General features: G+C 39.2%; 1 protein-coding gene across 4 annotated transcripts in view; it reads right to left on the bottom strand.

The window, feature by feature from the left end:
* slc6a9 (solute carrier family 6 member 9) overlaps window positions 1-20,071 on the bottom strand; it is a 99,527-nt gene that overhangs the window by 5,761 nt on the left and 73,695 nt on the right. For all 4 annotated transcript variants that reach the window (XM_074687990.1, XM_074687987.1, XM_074687989.1 and 1 more), the window contains 11 exons: window positions 18,053-18,209; window positions 13,267-13,398; window positions 12,266-12,539; window positions 9,579-9,711; window positions 9,278-9,412; window positions 9,073-9,176; window positions 6,271-6,508; window positions 4,742-4,876; window positions 4,545-4,644; window positions 2,764-2,864; window positions 1,717-1,887 (listed from right to left, as the gene is read on the bottom strand). In XM_074687990.1, coding sequence (XP_074544091.1) covers window positions 1,717-1,887; window positions 2,764-2,864; window positions 4,545-4,644; window positions 4,742-4,876; window positions 6,271-6,508; window positions 9,073-9,176; window positions 9,278-9,412; window positions 9,579-9,711; window positions 12,266-12,539; window positions 13,267-13,398; window positions 18,053-18,209 — 1,680 coding nt within the window. The remainder of the gene's footprint in view (window positions 1-1,716; window positions 1,888-2,763; window positions 2,865-4,544; window positions 4,645-4,741; window positions 4,877-6,270; window positions 6,509-9,072; window positions 9,177-9,277; window positions 9,413-9,578; window positions 9,712-12,265; window positions 12,540-13,266; window positions 13,399-18,052; window positions 18,210-20,071) is intronic.

Here is a 20,071-nt window from a genome sequence, read left to right as displayed (position 1 = left end):
ATAAAACATGCTTTCCAATTAATTGGGATTTTTTGTGTGTTCCTTTTCTTGCTAGACAGATAAAAATGAAGTTAACAGACAAGGCACCACAAAGATACACTCTGATATCACATAACTAGGTGATTTCAGCTCAGCTCAGCATGCCATTAAGAGGAACCTAGAACCCAGAAATATTTGGAGACTTGTCTGTGCTGCATGGAAGGTCAAAGTTTAGCTTCACAGCAAGAAGGTTCCAGTTTCTGGTTTAAATCCCTCGATAAGTGCTGGACTCTTACTCCAAAGTTTGCACGTTGTCCCTGGGTTCCTTTTCTGGTAATTCAGCTTTCCCCCCAAAGTCCAAAAACCTGCTCCTTTAGCCAGGTTTTCACCAAGCAGTTCAGTTTGGTTTGTCTCGGAACAGAGCACATTTTGTGGCGTTTCCAATGACTAAGGTCTTATGTTGATTAACTCCATAGGGATGAGAGGGAGTTTGTCTGGTTAGCCTGCTGAAATCATCTAATGTAAAATAGATTAATGTATATGTGCACTTATCTAACTTCACAATTCACTTTTTTTTAACAAAAGATGAGATTTTAGAATATTTGAATAGCTGTAAATGACAACTAACTAAATAATTTAAGTACTCTTATCTCATCTTAAAGAATGTATTTTTTTCCATTATTCAACAGGCATAACTACCAGATAGTTTCTGTGGGGCATCTGAAAGCTGTTTGCTTTTTGTAATCCAACAACAAAATAATAACATGACAAAGCATCAGTAGGTAAAACAGGTGTGGCACTGTGAGATTCAGAACTGGAGAGAAAAACACAGACTTCTCTAGCATCAAAGAGTTGAGGAGCTTCTACAAAGAAAAACAGGATAAAAAAAAAACGTGAAAACGTAAAACTAAAATAATTTTACGGATCATATCCAGTCGTATATTATATCTAACTACAAAAACTTTGAATGGCCATTAAATGGATCTCTATTTCCTTATGAATGCAGAGGGATTAGGGTATTTGAATAATAAATAATAGTTTAGTCAGGAACACTCTCGACATAAATTGAACCATTTATTGCCAAATGGATACAACTTACAGCTCTGCTTTTCAGAGTACTCCCTGGGTTAACTTGGCAGCCTGCTTGAGCTTTCCAGGGAGTGCATGGCGAAACCCCATACGTACATACAGATTAGAAGGATGCATACATATCAATAGGATACATACAGAGTCTTAATAGGAGGAGGCTGGGGTGGAGGAGGGATTTTTAAGACAGCAGCAGCTGGGTAGCAAAAAAGGTTGCAGGGATGAGACAGAGTGATGATGTGATTTAAATATGCCGCCTTGTTGTTAGACACACGCTGTGATTGGTTGAGAGGGGTTAGAGATTGAACATTAGCCTGTCAGCTGATCACAGCTGGGCGTATGACTTCCGTGTCCTGCATGAACTTACGCTAACTCCATTTATGGATTAGTTTCTGGAGGTTTGTGTATTTCTCTTTTCCACTATTGCTGGGTGTTTATGTATTGATTTTATGTACAGTATTGTAAGGAGAACTCTGACATACTCTCTATGTAAAGTGTCTTCCGATGTCATACAGTGATATAGTGCTACATGGACAGACTGATCTATAATAAGTTTATAAGCATTAAGGGGGTAGCTGTCATTTAAGCTAACAATGTACGATGAAGTAATTAAAAAAAAAAAAATTCAATGCAGAAACAGCAGTGTGTTACCTCTCTGAAAGTGGCTCCTGGGGATCTGGAAATCTTATACAGGGCATAGATGGGTATGCAGACCACTGAGGACAGAGCCATGGAAAAGCCAATAGCCAGAGACCAGCCAGGGTACACATAGTCGTTGTAGGTGATGGGCTTGTACTGGATCACTGTGAAGATCAGGATGAACTGCAATGACACAAAAAAGGTAATGAACGCACAAGGGGTTTACCGTCTACTGCTTCTATCTGCTGGGCCACAAAGAGAGGGACTTTTATTAAACACAGGGTGAAAAAATACTGTAATAAGAGTTCAAAAACACAAAAATCCATACCTGTGCGCCCAAAAAGCTTTTCTATAATAGGTGTCCCACAATACCATTCATAATAAATCACAAGTGTACACCATGAGAACTCACATCAAGTTAATATCAGCTCCCCAAACTGTACAATAACTGTACAGAAATGCACTAAACCAGTAACTGTGCAAGTGAACTCTCTGCAGACCGCAGCACACAGCAGTGTGTTTTATATTATAAATTGCTGGTAATTATGATTGTAAGTCATGAGTGTTCCTGCCAGTGAGCTGGGTCACAGTTCCAGCTGAGGTCCTGCAGAGTGAGGCATTAATCTGTGTCATGAAATGAACCAAGAACAAAAGTGTCTGAAATCTGACCAGTAATCCACAACAACACATTTCTTGGTTGGCCCAGCAGCTTAGTGTGCTAATGCTGCTGCCTGCTTGGGAAATACCATTGATAGCAGCTGCATGTGTCCATTTCCCAAACAGAAAGATTTGTTTTTAGAGTTTTGTGCTGGAAACTAACTGTAGCCAAAGAGATTAGATCTGATTGCTGCTCAAATGTAGGTCATGTTTCAAGCAATGTGTCAGAGGAAAGTTTAGAGCCTCGTCAATCAACGTGTGGTTTGTTTCCAGCAGCAATCAAATCTTAAAACATGTTAATTTATCCGCAGACAGGAGCAGCTCGGTAACATTTTGATTATGGGTTTAATAACTGTGACTGCTGTCCTACATAAGCAGCTGTGTGAGTGTGTGTTCACTTACAGAGATAATGACAGGGGAGATGAATCTCCAGCACACTTTGAAGAAGAGAGGAGGAGGGAAGCCCAGCATCATCTCAACGTCTTTGAAGTAGTTCCTGTGGCCTGCAATAAAAACAAAAGGTATTACTCAGGTACAAAACATTTAAAAAGTCACATGAAGGCAGATTATGAAAGTACAGTCAAACTTTGGACAGTCTACTTGCTTGACGTATAAAATTGTTGTTACCTGATTATTATTTGAATGATCATGAAGGCATCTAGTTGTCTTTCTCCTTTCTAATCTTTTAATAATAAATTTGGTGCCTCATATGTACAGGCCTCAATGGTTACCTTTAATATTTTAGGAACATTGCAACATGATGGACAGATATGAACTGTGCATCATTTCCCCACAATCTGCTCCTTCTTGGGGCTTAATGAACAAAACATAGCACTGTTGTGATCTACAAGACAAAGGATGCTCGTTGACTTTGTCAGATCTGTGCATTTTGCACTTGCTTTCACATTTCATTGTGCAGATGAGCTGTCAGTATCTCCATTCTCTGCTGTGCAGTGTTGTTTTTTCTTGTTTTAATGAAGTTGAACTGAACAGAAAAGGGACCTTTTGATTAATGAAGTGGTCAAAATCATTAGATGATTTAGCATATTTAAGTTTCATTCTATATTTCAGTTTTGTTGAATTTGCTGTTAAAATACTCATAAAATGATGAAATAGCTCAAGTCTGGAACTCAACCCCATCCAGCAAACATGGCTGAGTTTTAAAGTTTTAAAGACAGATATATAGTACATTCAAAGGAAAATCTTCGCTGGAGTTACAGCAGGCACAGAATAACATTTGTTTTGAAGTTCTAAGAAAATAAATTGACACTTTTCTGAAACACGTGATGCTGTAGTTACTGCAAAATGTGGACAAACCAAACACCAAAGATAAAAGTTGATCAAAACAGTGGGACTCACTCCATCTGATATTTGTTGTTAACAAAAGTTAGGATGATGTTAACCTCAAAAGCCAATTGTCAATCTGACAGTCCGCCTTCTCTCTCACTACAAGAAAAAAAATCCCACCAATTTATTTTTTTTAATTCCAGTAAAAAGATTGAACCCAAACACATTGTGTCCATGAAGATCCATGGATTATTCTCATCTACAAAGGCTGTTTGCTCTTGCTTAAATTGTCTGCAGTCAGTGATCTAATCACCTTAGAGCAGGGTTTGGATCCTTCTTTCTCAAGGAAATACACTGACGGTAAAAGCCCAGATCACCTTCACTGTCAGTCAGCGGTACACTGGTGCCACAAAGTCACAAGAGGTTTTAACGTCCTTCTCAAACTCTCCTTTTCACAGTTGGCATTGAATATTACACATTTTTCAGCAGTTTCATAATGTTATCAATTACCTTTAAAAAAAAAAAAAAAGGTCAGTGCTGAAAGTAAATATAAAAGAAAATCTGTTTTTATTTGGATCCAGTGTCTTTAATAAATAGATTGTTTACCATCTCAGATTAAATATTTACAAGTCTGTCTTCTGTCTATCCATGCTCCATTTTATCTCTTCTGCTGCTTGCACACATTTGCATTGTTTTGTGTTTCAACAGTGTTAAAATGTGTAGCCTCAAAAGCAAAACTGTTAATCCGGCCCTGTAGCTGCTTCAGTGTGCTGAGTTTGCACAAAAGTTTAACACAATCACATTCTGAAAAAAGTCTGCAGGCAGCACTGTGAGCAGAACTGCTTGTGGATACAACCCATCCTTCCACACTCCCTCAGATGATTTGTTTCTCTTACCGTAAATGTACATGATGCAGATGCACATGATGCAGGAGATGATAACCAGAGAGAAACTAGCAGCATAGTTGTCCATCAGCAGCAACCAGTAAATCCCAGCCTGCTCGTAGAAAACAGAGCCAGTTAACAAATCTGCATCCCACCTACAGGAAACAAGCTGCATTCAGAGACGTGTTCTTCATGTGTCTGAGGCTTACCTGTGTTGTTAGTGGGACTCCCAGTAAGAATCCTACTATAGCCACTGACAGTGTGACGACAGTTTTGTTCCTCATGATCCAGTCTGTGCCGATCTCATCGACAATGGCTGTCACCAGAGTCTCCAGCAGACAGAACTACGAGAGCAGGGGCAAAAGGATGGATTTTATTCAAAGAGAAAAAAATAATCCTCAGTGATGAAAATAAAAGGGAAAACAGAATGCATAACACAAATAAAGCACTACTGCATGTATAGGCTGATGCATTATGACAATAGCTATGGTACATTGCTGCTATTGGTTACTAGGCCCCGCCCTGTTGGCTATGGCTGCCTGTTGCAGCAGCTCTCTCTTCCCTGTCCGTTTCTTGTAATTTTTCATCTCTTTTTCATCATCTTTGTATTTGGAGTGGGTCATTACTTTGTTTGGTCATTTGTTGGTCATAGACATCAAACTGGTTGTGTCTTCAGTGATATTTTTACTATTTTTTCTCCTGTGTTTGTCTTAAGATCCTACATGTAACCATGGCCGCATTGTTTACATGTGAAATCAGCTGTTAGCGGCCTGTAGCATGTCAATGCTAACTGGTGCAAGGCCGGATGTTTCCCCACAAGGTGAGGAGAAGGGGGTGAGGATGACATGCTGCTTCTCAGGTGTGAGCTAAGAAGTGACGACACTGACCTGTACCTCCATTCATTCTTATTGGGAACGTAAGATCTATCTCCAATAAGATGGACAAGTTAGCCATGCTAACCCAGAAACAGAGGGAATGCCAGAACGCAAGATAGCATCATGCTATACACAGACATGGCTAACAGAGCTAACACCAGACACTAATGCCACATTGGAAGAGCTTCACTTGCTGTGAGCAGACAGAATATAGGATAGTGAGTCTGAACAGACTGCTGAAGCAGCTCAGTCCTGGACCATGTGGAGGTGGAGGCTCTCTCATTATCTCTCATTATCAAGAGAGATAATGTGTTCTCTGTTTAACTGAAGCACATTTGGTCGTGAGCCAGACTTACCAATATGAGGGAATCTTGTAGCATTAACACTGATTTATATTCTAGCTGATAAATGATCATTTTAATGTCAGCTTGGAGTGTTTAATTTGAAATCACACACATTGGGATGCCTGTTCATCCTCCTGCCTCTTTTCTGCATCACTTTACACTCTCACCCTGTTTCATGTGATACTTCATGGAATTTTGAAGTTGATCAGGTATCTTTTGCTGAACAAACATTTACAAAACTAAGACAAAACATCTGGTAGCCGTGGCGATAATCAATTAAACCTGGATAATTGGACTTTGTGTGATACTGGATTCAAGTTACAGAAACAGTGAAGAGTCAGTGGTAGTCCATTCAACAATGACTGATTAATATTTTGAATGAGGAACGGATACTTAACTCTCAGACTCATACCTTTATTGTGGGGCACAATCATCTAAAAGCACACTGATACACTGATGCAACTTAAATTCCAGTTTTGACATGCGTATAATGAGTTTGATTTGATTCTCCAGCCTCACCTGAGTCCCCAGGCCCAGCAGGATGAGCATGAAGAAGAAGAGCAGGGACCAGAGCGGTGAGATGGGGAGCAGGGTGAGGGCTTCTGGGTAAGCCACAAAGGCCAGGCCGGGGCCGTGGTCGGCCACCTCAGACACGGGGACGTTCAGGTTGTGTGCCATGAAGCCCAGGATGGAGAAAATGACAAAACCCGCATACACACTGGTCGCACAGTTGGTTATGCTGATGATGATGCTGTCTCTGTATGGTGGAGAGAAAGGAAAAACATTGTGTGGTTGAGTAAAAATTATCCAGCTCTACAAAAACAGAAAGAGACAGATGTGCAGCTTGAATGCACAGAATCAGGAGTTATTGTTGTTCAAATCACTCTATTTAAAAGTTCATGAAGTGATTCATAAAAAGACTAAGACCTAAATTATTGACCAAGGTTAAGTACACATCCAACAACGTTCTTAAAGTCAAATTTCTAATTCTGTTTTTGTGTTTTCTGCACATCACCCTCAAAGCAGTTACTGAGATAACACTTTGTTCTGATGTTTGTTTACTCATTTTGCCTCTTTGTGTCTTTTGGTTCAAGATGTACCTTCTTTATTCACACATCAGGCACAAATTTTAAGTAAACCGTTTAGTTTAAGATAACCCAGTACATAAATACTATTAATTATTATTGATACTAATTTTTAATACTAACATTTTTACATCACTGTTGTCAGGTTTTCCAAGACATTAAGCATCGTTGAAGAAAATATTTTTTTACAAGGAAAAAAAAAAAACCTGATTTAATAAAACTCTGAGTTCCATCCAAAAACCAAAGGTGATGGATATCTACATCAAATTATTAGACAATAATTTTTATAGCAATTGTTAATACAAAAAAAATGAGTCTGTATTTCTCTACTATGCACAACTCCTCTGGGCAGGTTTAGAAATATACTGACAGTTTGTGCTCTGAACAAGTGCACACCCTGTAATGAGCCATTTTAAAAAACAGAGAGTTGTTTATTCAGGACATGTATTCATGATTAAATTTATTTTCCAATTGAAAAAAGATCAGAGACAAATATTGTTTTAACTGGAAAGCTTTTAAAAACAGCAGATCTGAGCTGTCTTTACGTAAAGACGACTCATGAAGATGAAAAATCAAAATTTCAGTTTGCCCTCTTTAAGGATGCAAAGCAGAATGCTCAGATTCTTTCCCTTGAAGCTTGTTGTCCTTGTTCTGAGCAGCACCTATTTCAGCTGCGTGCTGCTAGAGATGGGAAAAAAAAAATCATTTTCATCTTTCCTCTCTCGGACTCAATCTTTGACTCAGATTCACCAGGGGAGTTGTGTGGTTGCATGAAGCTTTGTTTCCTCACATTTCCTGATTCCTGTGTTATCACAGAGGATGTCTTTGATGACTTTGATTTCAGTCTGTCTCTTATCTCCTCGCAGAAAAAAAAAAAAAAAAAACAGGCACCTGATCAGTCCTCCTCTCTCTGCACTTCTACATGTGCACCGATTGGTGGTGTTACAGGAGAGCAGAGTGCGGCTCCACGGGGACCAAGCTGCAGAACACAAGCTGATTAGGCCTCCGTGCAGCTGCGAGCGCAGATAGCAAAACCTCAAGCTCTTGGCAGAGGAACAAATTATATCTTCAACCTTCTTCCTCGCCCCCTCCACCTCTTCACCACCTCCCTCTGTCAGCATGTGTGGACAAGCTCGGGAGAGCAAATGACATCTTTTCCTATCCTTATCTCCTCTCCTGTCCCCTTTCCTTCATTGTAACCTTCTCCACAGCTTCTTCTCTGCCCCAACTTATTGTTACTTCTTCCCCCTGTCTGTGAACCTGAGGCCTCCTGACCATCTCCCCGCCTTATTTACCCATCAGCCTCTGAGCCCAACTTTTGAGGGGGGGACCTTGTAGTCTCGGCAATCTGAACCCACTACCTCTTACAGGTTGTCTAGTCATTGTTTTTGAAGAATCCTTTTCTTTTTGTCGCCTCCGCATCTCCTTGTTGGGTCACTAATTCTGCCTAGCAACTGCTCATCTCACACAGGCAGAAACAGGCTGTACATGCTGCAGCGCAGTGATAATTTTAGGTTACACTCAAAAACCTCCAACTGATGCAATCTTAATGCCATAACAACAGTTTAAAGAAGGGTCTGCTTCTCTTGAGATATTAGCAAAAAAAAATGTCAATACTGATGTATTGATTACTGGAAGACCAGAGGTTTAATCTAATCTTAATGTGTTTTTCAAGTTTTTAGTCATAAACCATTTTTGGCTTGACAAAATCTGAAGTCTGTAAACAGTTTTTCTCCTCCTTTCGAGTGTTTCTGCTGATTTCTCTGTGAAATAATACTTCATTTATTTAAGAAAAGCCTCAAGCACCTTGCAGAGTTAGATGCCTGATAATTATGACCTTTAGTCTGCAACCTTTTGGTGCAGTTTCACACAATTAGTGGAAGAAAAGTAGCATTAGAATGACAGGCTCTGGTTTATTTACTCTTCCTAAAGTTTCCACTAATTGCCTGGAAAACCCAAAAGTGACAGCAGGAGTCCTGGGAGACAGAATCAGCACATAACCCTAAATAAATGTGAATTAATATTTAAGAATTAAATACAAAACTGACACAACAGTTCAGCTAGGTACCATTATGGCAATAGATGAGTTTATGTTGATCTCCTCCTGCTACACATTTACTGCATAAATATGAGAGAGGCAATGAATTGTAAATATCTGCAAGAAAGACCATAAAACATACTCAAATCCCAGAATGCATAGCTCTGCCTTTCAAAGCCTTTAGTCTGGAGGACTAACCTGAAGCAGTTGTTGTGGAACTTGTTATATGAAGCCATCGTGATGAGTCCGCCCCAGGCACAGCCCAGAGAGTAAAAGATCTGCGATGCTGCATCTCCCCACACCTTAGAAACACACATGCATGCAGTCAGAAGCAGAAAAAAGAAGAAAGACAGAAAATATGCATTTCCTCTTAATGAAACAGCCTGTTTGTGTGACTGAATACCTTTGCATCCAGGACCTTCTGCCACTGTGGAGTCAGATAGTACTTGATGCCATTTATGGCTCCATCCAGGGTGATGCCGCGGATGAACAAGATGGTCAGAACCACGTACGGGAAGGTGGCTGTGAAATACACCACCTGAACACAAAGACATGAATGACAGATGAAAACTGGGTATTTGTTTGCTTCTGTGTGTGACATGTTGAAGTTTGACACATAGCAGTCTGAACATGATGTTTCTGCATGTGCTGTGTCAGTGTGTGTGTGTTTGTTTGTGTGTCTCTGTCTGCCGTCTGAAGCTGACCTTTCCAGAGGATTTAACGCCCCGGATGAGACAGAGGAAGACAACAACCCAGGACACAGCCAGGCAGCCCAGGATGGGGAGACGGACCTCTCCGAAGTTCCCGATATCGTCAGAGATGTTTAACACGTAGTGTCTGAAAAAGAGAGGCAGGCAGCATGAATTTTAGACTTATAATTTTCTTCTCGCAACAGAGACTGAAAAACTGACACTTCACTTTTCTTCATTACAGCTCTGCTTGGCAAACTATACTTTCTGTAGGGCCTCTTAATCATCTCTCTGTCAGCACTAAAGAAGTGTCTTAAACAGACTTGTGTAGTGTTTTTACCCCGGCTCATATTTCTCAATCACAGACTGAAGAGAAGAGTGTAGCATCAAAGAAATCAGATCCACAGAGATGAGAGACAATACCCAGGAAATTGCTGCATTGTTTGCTCTGATTTGCCATTTAAAGTTAATTTTGTTGTGGTAATTAAATGACATGATATCAAGGTTGTAAATATTATCGCCGTGTAGTTTTACAATCTGGAATCATCTCAGCTGCCTCAGGAGAGTTTCTCTTCAGATGATTAGAGAATTGTCAGGATGATGAGACAAAAGAGGATGAATGGATTCTTCAACAATGTGGCTTATTGTTGAAGCTCTGCTGGTTTTAAAGGGTCTGTTTTAATCAGGATTACAGGAGAAGCTATCTGAGCATCCTCTCTGGAATAAATACCTGAGGCTGTACAATAAGCTGCTGGCCTGAAGTAGAGACACAAACACCTGTCTGAGAATGGATACCCCCCCAGAGATAACAGATTTTAAATGAACAGATAGGAAATGGTTTTGAAGCAACAGCTCACATTGTGACAGTGTGCTCTTGTGATGGTTCCAGTTAGATCAGTACAATGACATCAATCACATCCTGACACTGAAAGAGGTTTTCCCATTCCTTCAAAGCTGGATGTGTGGGATTTTCTCCATTTTATTCATTTGTAACGCTGATATTTTCTGGATTTTATCTGGAGGTCACTCCATTATCAAGCTGATTATCAGTCTGCTCGGCTGCAGGTTTGTCTGTCGCTCACCACAGTCTCACATCTGTCCCAACAGCAACTGCACTGCTATTTAAACTGAGAAATCTGAGTACTTAAACAACTGATAAATGATGAGAGAAAGATTTTTGATTTTTACTGTAGATACATAATAGTTCCAGATATCAGTCTGATTAACTACTAATATCTGTTATCTGTATCTGCATTTGAATCAGTGTCTGACCTGAAAAAACAATATGAGAGGACCCCTAATACCATCAGTGGGCAAACTGACTATTTGACACAAATATGCTAACGCTCTGAATGTAAAACTGATGACAGAGTTTAATTAAGAACTCTCCATACACTAAACCCATTGAGATAATAAATACAAGTTTTATGCAAATGTTATTAGTAGAGCAGTTTGCACTGAGCTGTAGATTAATATTTAATCCAGAATAATAGCCACTGCTGCTTCACTGTATCCTATCCTTCATGTAGTTAATTAAACAGTGTAAACAGCAGAACTGATGCATGTTGCATATCTGAGTATAATGTTGCACTCTGACAAGAATTAGTCATGTATGACCTCCAACTTAAACAAGACCATGAAACTTCCGCCTGTGCTTCTGTGCTCTTCTGTATTAGTTTTGGTTAGCAGTGAGTGTTTTTAAAGTTAATTCTTATTTCTGTCTTCTGGTTTACTCTGCCATCCTTCACCCAGCTGATCATCTTTCATGCCAAGATGTGTAACTTAAAGGACAGGATAAGTAACATCTGTTCTCACCTGACAAAAAAATTCCAAGTGTGTAACGGCACTTACTTCAACACTGAAACTCATTGTATTTTCACCCTTATGCCACAAAAAACTTTGTCTAACACTTCCAAATATCATAGTCAGGTTACCTGCTGTGGCCACAAAGTTTGACCCAAATTCCGAAAGCCTTTATAAATACAATCTTAAAATTTGGCTAAAACGCCATCTCATGTTGTAGCGTCCTAGTATTATCTGGCTCTTGAACAGCTACAGCAGCAAGGGTGAGGTAAGGCAAGTTTAGAGAAACATTTTCTCAAGTTGATGCTGCAGGCTAATATTTTGTTAGTTTGTAACTGTTTCAGAGGTAACTGGAAAAAGCTCAAAAACTTTACACTATTGATTTCTACAATCAGCTCAGGCTATAGATATAGCTGAACCTAAATTTAAATATATATATATATATATATATATATATATATATATATATATATATATATATATATATATATATATATATATATATATATATATATATATATATATATATATATATACACATATCTTTCTCTCCTTACCAAAACTTAACTCTGAACCAATAAAAGGATATTTAACCACCTAGCTGAAAGACTTGACGGGTCTTGTGCGTAATGGTATTATAATCTCTTTGTAGCACATTCACCTGGGAACCTCCTAAGAGACTTCACATGGCTTTTTTTAAAGCTCAAAAATGTCACCATTAAGTTAACACCTCAGCCTTGTCTCTAATCAAACAGCAATGTGGGAATCATGTACATGCAATCACTGGTGATTTGACACAAGTGAATAATATACATTTCTGCATCCTGCAAACATACTCATGTAATTGTGGTTATTTGTGCTTCCTTTGAGAGAAAATAAAATGTCTGCCAGTGACTTACTTCCAGTACTCTTCACTAGGACTGGTCCTCTTGGTGCGGTTCACCACCTCAGCCACGCCTGCTACCAGGCTCGTCGTAGCATTAGCCAGGCTTGCGTTGAGCTTTGAGGTTTCCAGAACCCCGCTGCAGTCCGGTGTGTTCCACGGGTTGTTGCAGTATGTCCACGGCAGCAGGTTTGTCATGGACATGAAGAAGTAATAGAAGGCGATGCAGATGACTACGTTATAATAGATTCCAATGTAGGTGGACACTACCATCATGCCGTAGCCCACACCTGAGGAGAAGACAGAGGAGAGAAGATGAAGAACAAAAGACTTTTTAATTTTTTTTTGTTGTTAATTATTATTATTATTATTATTATTATTATTATTATTATTATTATTATTATTATCATTATTATTCTCCATTTAGGTAAATTTGCTCACTTGGTATTTTATTTTTTTTCTTTCCTTCCTTTTTCTTTTTTTTTTGTGCTGTTTGGATTCATGTATTTTGGTTGTTTGTTAAGGGATGATGACAGGTGGGTGGGTGGACGGGTGGGATCCCATGTTATTAATTATGTTCAGCTGCCTAAAGTGATGTCTGTCAGCATGTCCTGGTTATTCTTCTCCTTCCTTTTTTTTAATGTACCTGGCAACATTTGTGCTTCTCTGGCAACAAACCAGCATACCTGACATGAATTTACCTGAAAACTCCTACTTACAGCTGTATTAGAAAACATAATAAAAAGATTTGAAACAGAAAACAAGAGTGCTGCATCCTTTAGAACAGAGGTTAAGACAGATTTATGTTTGGACTCTTTAGGGCTGTTTGTGTTCAAAATTTGTTTGTTTCTGTGTTGTGCTACTTCTCTTGAGATCATTAATAAAAAGAAAATCACAAAAGCAAGAATAAAACCAAATCCTATCAAATCAGAGTCCCTGTAACGCAAGGAGTTTCCCTCATGAGAAAGCAATATCTGTACGTGATCTGTGCGAGCACATCAACTCACTAACACTGACCTTTGAACATGGGGCTGATCTTCCACACTCCCAGACAGCCCTGGCTGGCAAACTGACCAAAGGACAGCTCGAGGAAGAAGAGAGGGATGCCACAGAACACCAGCATGATGAAGTATGGTAACATGAAGGCACCTGGACGAGAGAAACAGCAGAACAGAAGTCATTACTTGATCTCTTTTTAGAGTGTATTCTACAGAAACACTGTGTTAAAATGAACAGCAAAGAAAGAAAATTAGGAACTTTTTCAGTTTGTTTGACTTTCTTTTTTTTTATCATAGCAGTCATTTAAAGTTACTCCCGTGTTACCCCAGCATCACAGAGAAACCTTAAAGGATTGTACAAAGATATTCTGCTGTCTGACAAAGATGATAAATGTGCTGCGCTTTAATGAGCAGAACTGCAACATAGAGTCATTTATTTACACTGCACTTGCTGACTTGACAGGCTGAGAATGAGGCAGCACTGTGCAAAGTTATGAACTCTGTGTAAAGCTATACGGGGTACTTCATTTGTAAGCATGAAAAATACATTTTACATTTCAAAGACAGGAAGTGCAATTATAAATGTTCACACAGAGCTACTGTATGATGCAAAATAAAAAAAACACAGAAAACAAAACACTATATCACAGGTATATTTGTTGTTGTATGAGTTGGATTAAATCCCTCACAGGATTTTAAAGCAGAAAAACACACACACACACACAAAAAAAAAAACAGAAACCACAAAGATAAACCTCATCTGCTCTGGTACCGTCCCCTGAGTGAGCAGAGAGGTCACTGCATGTGCAGCTGAGTCCGTTCAACAGAGCAGCAACTCTCAGGTGGTTCAGACTGGACCAGAAACCAGACAGAACTCTATGGGGAGCGTCTGTGTGTGTGTTAGCACTCATGTGTGTGTGTGTTATGCGAACTAGGTCTGTGCGACCAGCTGATACTGTACAATACCAAGACCTTATCACTGTGTGCGAGCTGCTGGTGAAGCTCAGCTCTCCTGTGTCTGAGGTAACATATGGTCCACATTTACAGAGCCCCTCTACAGAGATGTAGGTCCTCTACATGCTTAACACTAACACAAATATTTGCAATGTAAACGTACAAAGTAGGACACAAGCCTGGAAAAATGTAAGTCACTAAACCATCGGACCTTGACCAAACTAAGCCCATTCCTTCCTACTGTTCAAGCATTTTGAGTAAAACTACTGACGTAATATTAAACAAGAGAGCCTAGGGATTCAACATGTCAATGAGCTCTGAATACAGACGTTACACAGACACAACAGAGGCAGCAGCTGGATGTGTTTTGTGCTCCTGTGATGACAGCATTCACACTTTCATAGACAATGATGCAAAAAAAAGATCCTGACAAAGATGCTAATGAAGTGTGAGCTGTTCATTCAGAGCAACCCGAGGTGAACAGCTGTGGAGAGTAAAAACCTGTTTATTAGAAAAAAAAGCAAATACGTATAGCAAAAACTAAAGTTCAGGAGTTTGTGTAAGAAGTCAAAAGCAGGGTTAAATGATGGGAATAAAACAGAATACAGTAGAGATGGCTGAAACATTAATGAATGAGTGATACAATGGTTGGGGAGTGGTGAAAGTGAAAGCATGGGAAAACTAGTTGTTGGTTTTTGTTTCAAATAAATTATCTGCTCTTCTTCAGGAAATGGGTGAAGATTTTTAAACAATACACCAAGTAAATATCTATCCATGGTTGTGTGAAGTAAGGAAACAGAAGCTGTTAAAATTATTTCCATTGACAGTCCTGGAGAGAGCAAACCTGGAACCAAAGTGGAAAGTGTTGTTGATGCCTTCTGGATGCAATCATCATACACTAAGTTAAAAGGCAACACAAGGAAAAGAAGATGCTACATGTTTGTTTCTTGTATGGACTGACATGATCATGTGACCATTCAGACTTAATCATGTCTGAAATCAACTTTTTCTTTCATTTGAAAGTTTGACTCCCCTCATTTCACCTCACGCATGTGACATTTAAATTACTGCTTCTGTTCTGTTCTGAGCACTGATATAAATAAATAGAAAGCTTCATCTTTAACCGTGATCTCCAGTACACAGCTGTTGCCAAGCAACTGTTTCACTGATTAGTGGGGTCTTTTGTCGGCTGAGATGTTTCTTATATTTAAGAAGAGAAACAGAATTTAGAGGGTCACTGGTTTAAAATCAGCTTGGTATACATGACATGAAGTGCTTGGTAAACTTCCCTATATTCCATATGCTGTCACTACTACTGTCACTACAGCATTTGGAGGTAGTTTTGGCAGTTGGCAGGTGCCAGGTCCTGCTGGGAAATGATATCAGTAGCTCCACTAGGACTAAAACTGTACGATACAAAGTTAAAAAGCTGAAAGTAAAAGTGCAGTAAAAAAGAAGATAAATAATTAGGTTTAGACACATAAAAAGATGAATATATATTGAACTAAAAGTTAGGATTTAGAAAGATGAAGATCCAAACATAGTTAGATAAATAGATAGATAACTAAAAGTAAAACTCAGTAAAAGGCCACACTAAAAAGGTAAGTTTTAAGTTTGCTTTTAAAAATGTTAAATTGTTTGTGTTTCTTCTTAGCCCTGGTAGGACTCTTCACGATGTTGTCTCTGGTTCAGCGGTGGCTTAATATCAAGTGAGCCTCTCAAGATGTCCTCTGTGACTCTTGATGTTAACACCAACCACAGTCCATCCCATGTTAAATCAATCTTCCTTAACAATCATCTCGAGGCTGCAGTAATCCTTGTTGCTTGTGCACCTCTCTCCATTCAACTCCCCATTTAGATGCTTCTGTAAATATGAATGTACTAAGTTAGTCTGCACTCTGTGAACAGCCAGTCTTTTTAAGCAATGACCCTTCATGGCTTACTGTCTTTGTGGAGGATCTCAATGATTGTCTTCTGGCATAGGTAATTATCAAAATTAAAACAAGAAACACTCGACACATTCTACTTCATGCAAAGCTAATTTAGTTACAAATTCATTTCATTTCATTTTCCTGGATAATTGAAGGAAATTATTGAGTTTTTACAAAATGTTCCAGCTCTGAGCTGCATGTGTGTTAAATGCTGCTGTCGCTCATTGTTTCAGAGCTCATTCCTGCAGGCTGTGTTCTGTAGTTGGCTTTTGTGAGGCCTATTGGGACTTCATTTGCCAGTGAACCAATCTATGGATATGTCAGAAACATTGCTGTGAAATTCTTATCACCACATGTCTGTTTGAACCTTTTTGTATTTATGTGTGAGCTGCTCCTGAAGTGAGTACATGATTAAACTCTAATTTAAAGATACACTTTGTTCTTATCAGTTTTACACAAGACAAACATTCTAATGTGATACAGCATGAATCCTCTACCATAAAATCCAAAACACTGTAAAAGCACCTCAACATCTGGATGTCTGGTAGATGACTTGTAGGCTTCAGCTATGTTAGAGTTAGGTGTTTTATTTATATATAATAATTTCCAAAGATGCAAGAATTAACACATCACCTGCGGTACAATGTGTTTATAAATAGTGTATGAACAGACAAAGATTGTCTCTCAATGTCATCTCCCTTCAGTGCCATTGCCCAGTGCTAAAAATTAGGGATAGACCAATTATCAGCCAGGCCGATTATCAGGGCCAATATTCGGAATTTTGGGGCATATCGGCATCGGCCTTTGTTTTAATCCAAGGGCCGATAATGCTAATGTCAATGGAAAATTCCATTGACAGGTTAACGCAGTTAGCATCGGGACTATCTTACTCTCTATTGGCTTATTTTAACTCCCGCAGACACAAAAAGCAGTCCTCTCATAAATACCCACAGACATCCAGGAGCTGCTTGTTGATGTTTCTCTGCACAGAGTTTCCCCCTGTCTACATTATGGAAGCCCTAGATGGCCAGAACATTCAAAATCAGTCATGTAAAACCAAACAGAAGATGAGTTCAACTGCATTACATGCCTGTAAAAGGCAGCACAAACTCTATTCTGTCCAGTTTTATTGCAGTTACATTGACATTTTGGGAAACTTAATTTACTGTGGAAAACTTTAGCTATTTATTTTTTCAAGTTTTCATTTATCTTTATAAAACATGCTGCCAAGCCTGGGAGCAGTTTAATAAACATATGCTTGAAGGAATGCAGTTAGTGTTGGAGTTTGTATTGTTCAAAATTTTTACGCCAACATTTTCACTTTGACTGCAAATAAATATCGGCTTCAAATATCAGTTATCGGCCTCTAATAATCAGTATCGGTATCGGCCACCAAAAATCCATATCAGTCTATCTCTACTAAAAATGTCCAAAAGTGATTCAGTAGCCACGTATTCATGGACCCAAATATTCCGCTTGCATTCAGTTTATTTGCTCAAACAGAAAGAATTTAACCTTTGTATACACCTCATTCTAAAATAAAAGTGCCAATCCTGGACTTCAATCGGCTTCACAGGGGTGGAATATTCCTTTCCCCAAACCGATTGAGGTGACAACTATCCACTGAAATGGAAAGTTGTCAGGGTGCGTTCTTTCAGGCCATGCTCAGATATGACGTAAGATGCAACTGGAGACGTTCCTCAATTTGTTTACGTATGTTGACATTTGTTTGCGCATGCCCCATTGACTATCTGTCTGATTATAGCGGCGCATGTAGACCAGAGATTGGAATATTCCTTTCCATGTATACTATTGTTTTTGGAAAAGTCATCCAGAAAGATTCCATTCGGAAAGACGAAAAACTATTCATGTAACCATGGCTAGTGTAAAGGAACCTTGTCCCTTTGTTAGGATATTTACCTCCTCCATTTCTGTAGCAGAGGTAGGGAAACCTCCAGACGTTGCCCAGGCCCACAGCATAGCCCACGCTGGTGAGGACAAACTCAATCTGGTTGCCCCAGTTCCCTCTCCGGGAGTTTTCATCCTTCTTCACTGGCTCGCCTGGAACTGCTCCGTTCTACGACAGAGACAGAGGAAAGAGAGGGGGAGTGAGGTGAGTTCAGGTGACAGGAAAGCAAATGTGTCTTTGAGATAATGCTGCTGCAGCAGGTCCAACGACTGCACTTGGCACATTAAAACACACCCCTTTCAACCACACAAGTCAGGGATGCAGGCTTTAAAAGAGGAAAGCATCCTTGAAGGCTATATTTCTGCTATTTGGCCAAAACTGATTCTGAATCCTGGTGTTTATGAAGTATTCTACCCATTGTGACATAGCAGGGTGGTAAATAATGAAGAGGATTATAAATACACAACACTCACACTCACAGATATTGAATATCTTCTGCTAATTACAATCTCCTCTACCATCAAGTGCAGCATAAGGTGGGAGCGCTGGAGCAGACGGGATGTAAAGTGAAATCAGCGCCTTAAGTGCAGCCGATAAGCATTTGGTCTTGTCGTCCTGATTTGGAGCTTCTCCTCTCCTCTGCTCCCCTCCCTCCATCACTCCATCTGCTGGCATCAGATGGTCCCTCTCTCCTGACCTCCTCTGTAACCTCAGCTGGGCCTATCTCTCTGTCTGTCCGTGTTTTTATGGGCACACACGAACACACTCGTGATCTAGCAGAAACATAAAAACTGCTCATTCTGATCTTTGGACACTTTTTTGTAAACAGTATGTGGGGGGTAAATATTGACAACATGACTCATTGCTTTTTTTCTTTTTAAATAATAATTATAATAATAATAATTAACAAACTCTAATGGAGTATTGATCTCTGCTGTTTTCTTTATCCTGGCAGTTAAACAAGAAAAACATGAAAGCAAGGTTAGTACATTAGACAAATCCAAAGGTGTTTAGTGGGTAATCCTACAGCTCTTCAGCAGCAAAAGAGCTCAAACTTTTGTTGTAAAGTCTTTGGGAACTTACTGAGCGGCCTGATAACTTGAAAAATGAAAACCTAAAAGTAACAAGTAAATTTGCTTAAGATGAAGACACAATGAACCTGATGTCAGCAAAGTTGCATAAGAAAATAAAATGTGTTAATATAAGATTTGAAGGATTTTTTTTTTGATAAATAATAACACCCTGAACAGAAATGCTAGACACCAGGCTGATGATAATAAGAATGGTTGTAGCATTTGATAATATTTCAACATGGAGCTGAGCACAAAAGCTCTCAGAAGAAGCAGAAATGTGTCTGAAAGGGATAACTGAGTTATCTGGCTTCACTGGCAGGTAATGATGGGTATGTTATGCGTACCTATCAGATTAATGTGTTTCTTCATGATCTTATCCTCAGGAAGCATGAATATGAGGTGAAAAGGGCAAAGAACCTCAGCTAACTCCCTAATGACAAATCCAAACTGAGGTTAAGCAACCTGACTTATAGTTCTAAAACATTATAGTCTAGGGCTGGGTATTGCTAGGAACCTCGTGATTAAATTGAATTTTGATTAATAGATTGCAATTCGATTGGATTTGATATTGATTCAAATGCTTGGATTATCAATTTCTATACCACATGTGGACATATGTGGTATGTCACCTCACCTTTTGGAGCAATGGAACAACATGAAACAAACATCGGACTTTAAAGACAAAGGATCTGGCTTTATGCTTCTGCTACTGCTTTGGCTGCTGTTTTTTTTTTTTGTTATTTGGTCTCTCGTGGCCCTCGTCCACACAATGCAAATAACATGCACACTCCCTCCATTTGCCAGGAGATGAGTTGATTCAGAGGATTTGCTCAATCGATATTGAATTGGGCAAGGCAATATTTTGATGCATCGATTCATCAATATTTTTACCCACCCCTACTATAGTCAGAACTGCTGCTATAAAGGCATAAGTCCCCATCCAGTGATTGTCTAGAG

This window comes from Halichoeres trimaculatus, unplaced genomic scaffold (assembly GCF_033239565.1).
Source record: "Halichoeres trimaculatus isolate MK-OKI-2021-1 unplaced genomic scaffold, fHalTri1.1 fHalTri1_scaffold_15, whole genome shotgun sequence".
Lineage (NCBI taxonomy): Eukaryota > Metazoa > Chordata > Actinopteri > Labriformes > Labridae > Halichoeres > Halichoeres trimaculatus.
The sequence above is the reverse complement of the archived record's forward strand: the minus strand, read 5'-3'. Positions and strand labels throughout refer to the sequence as shown.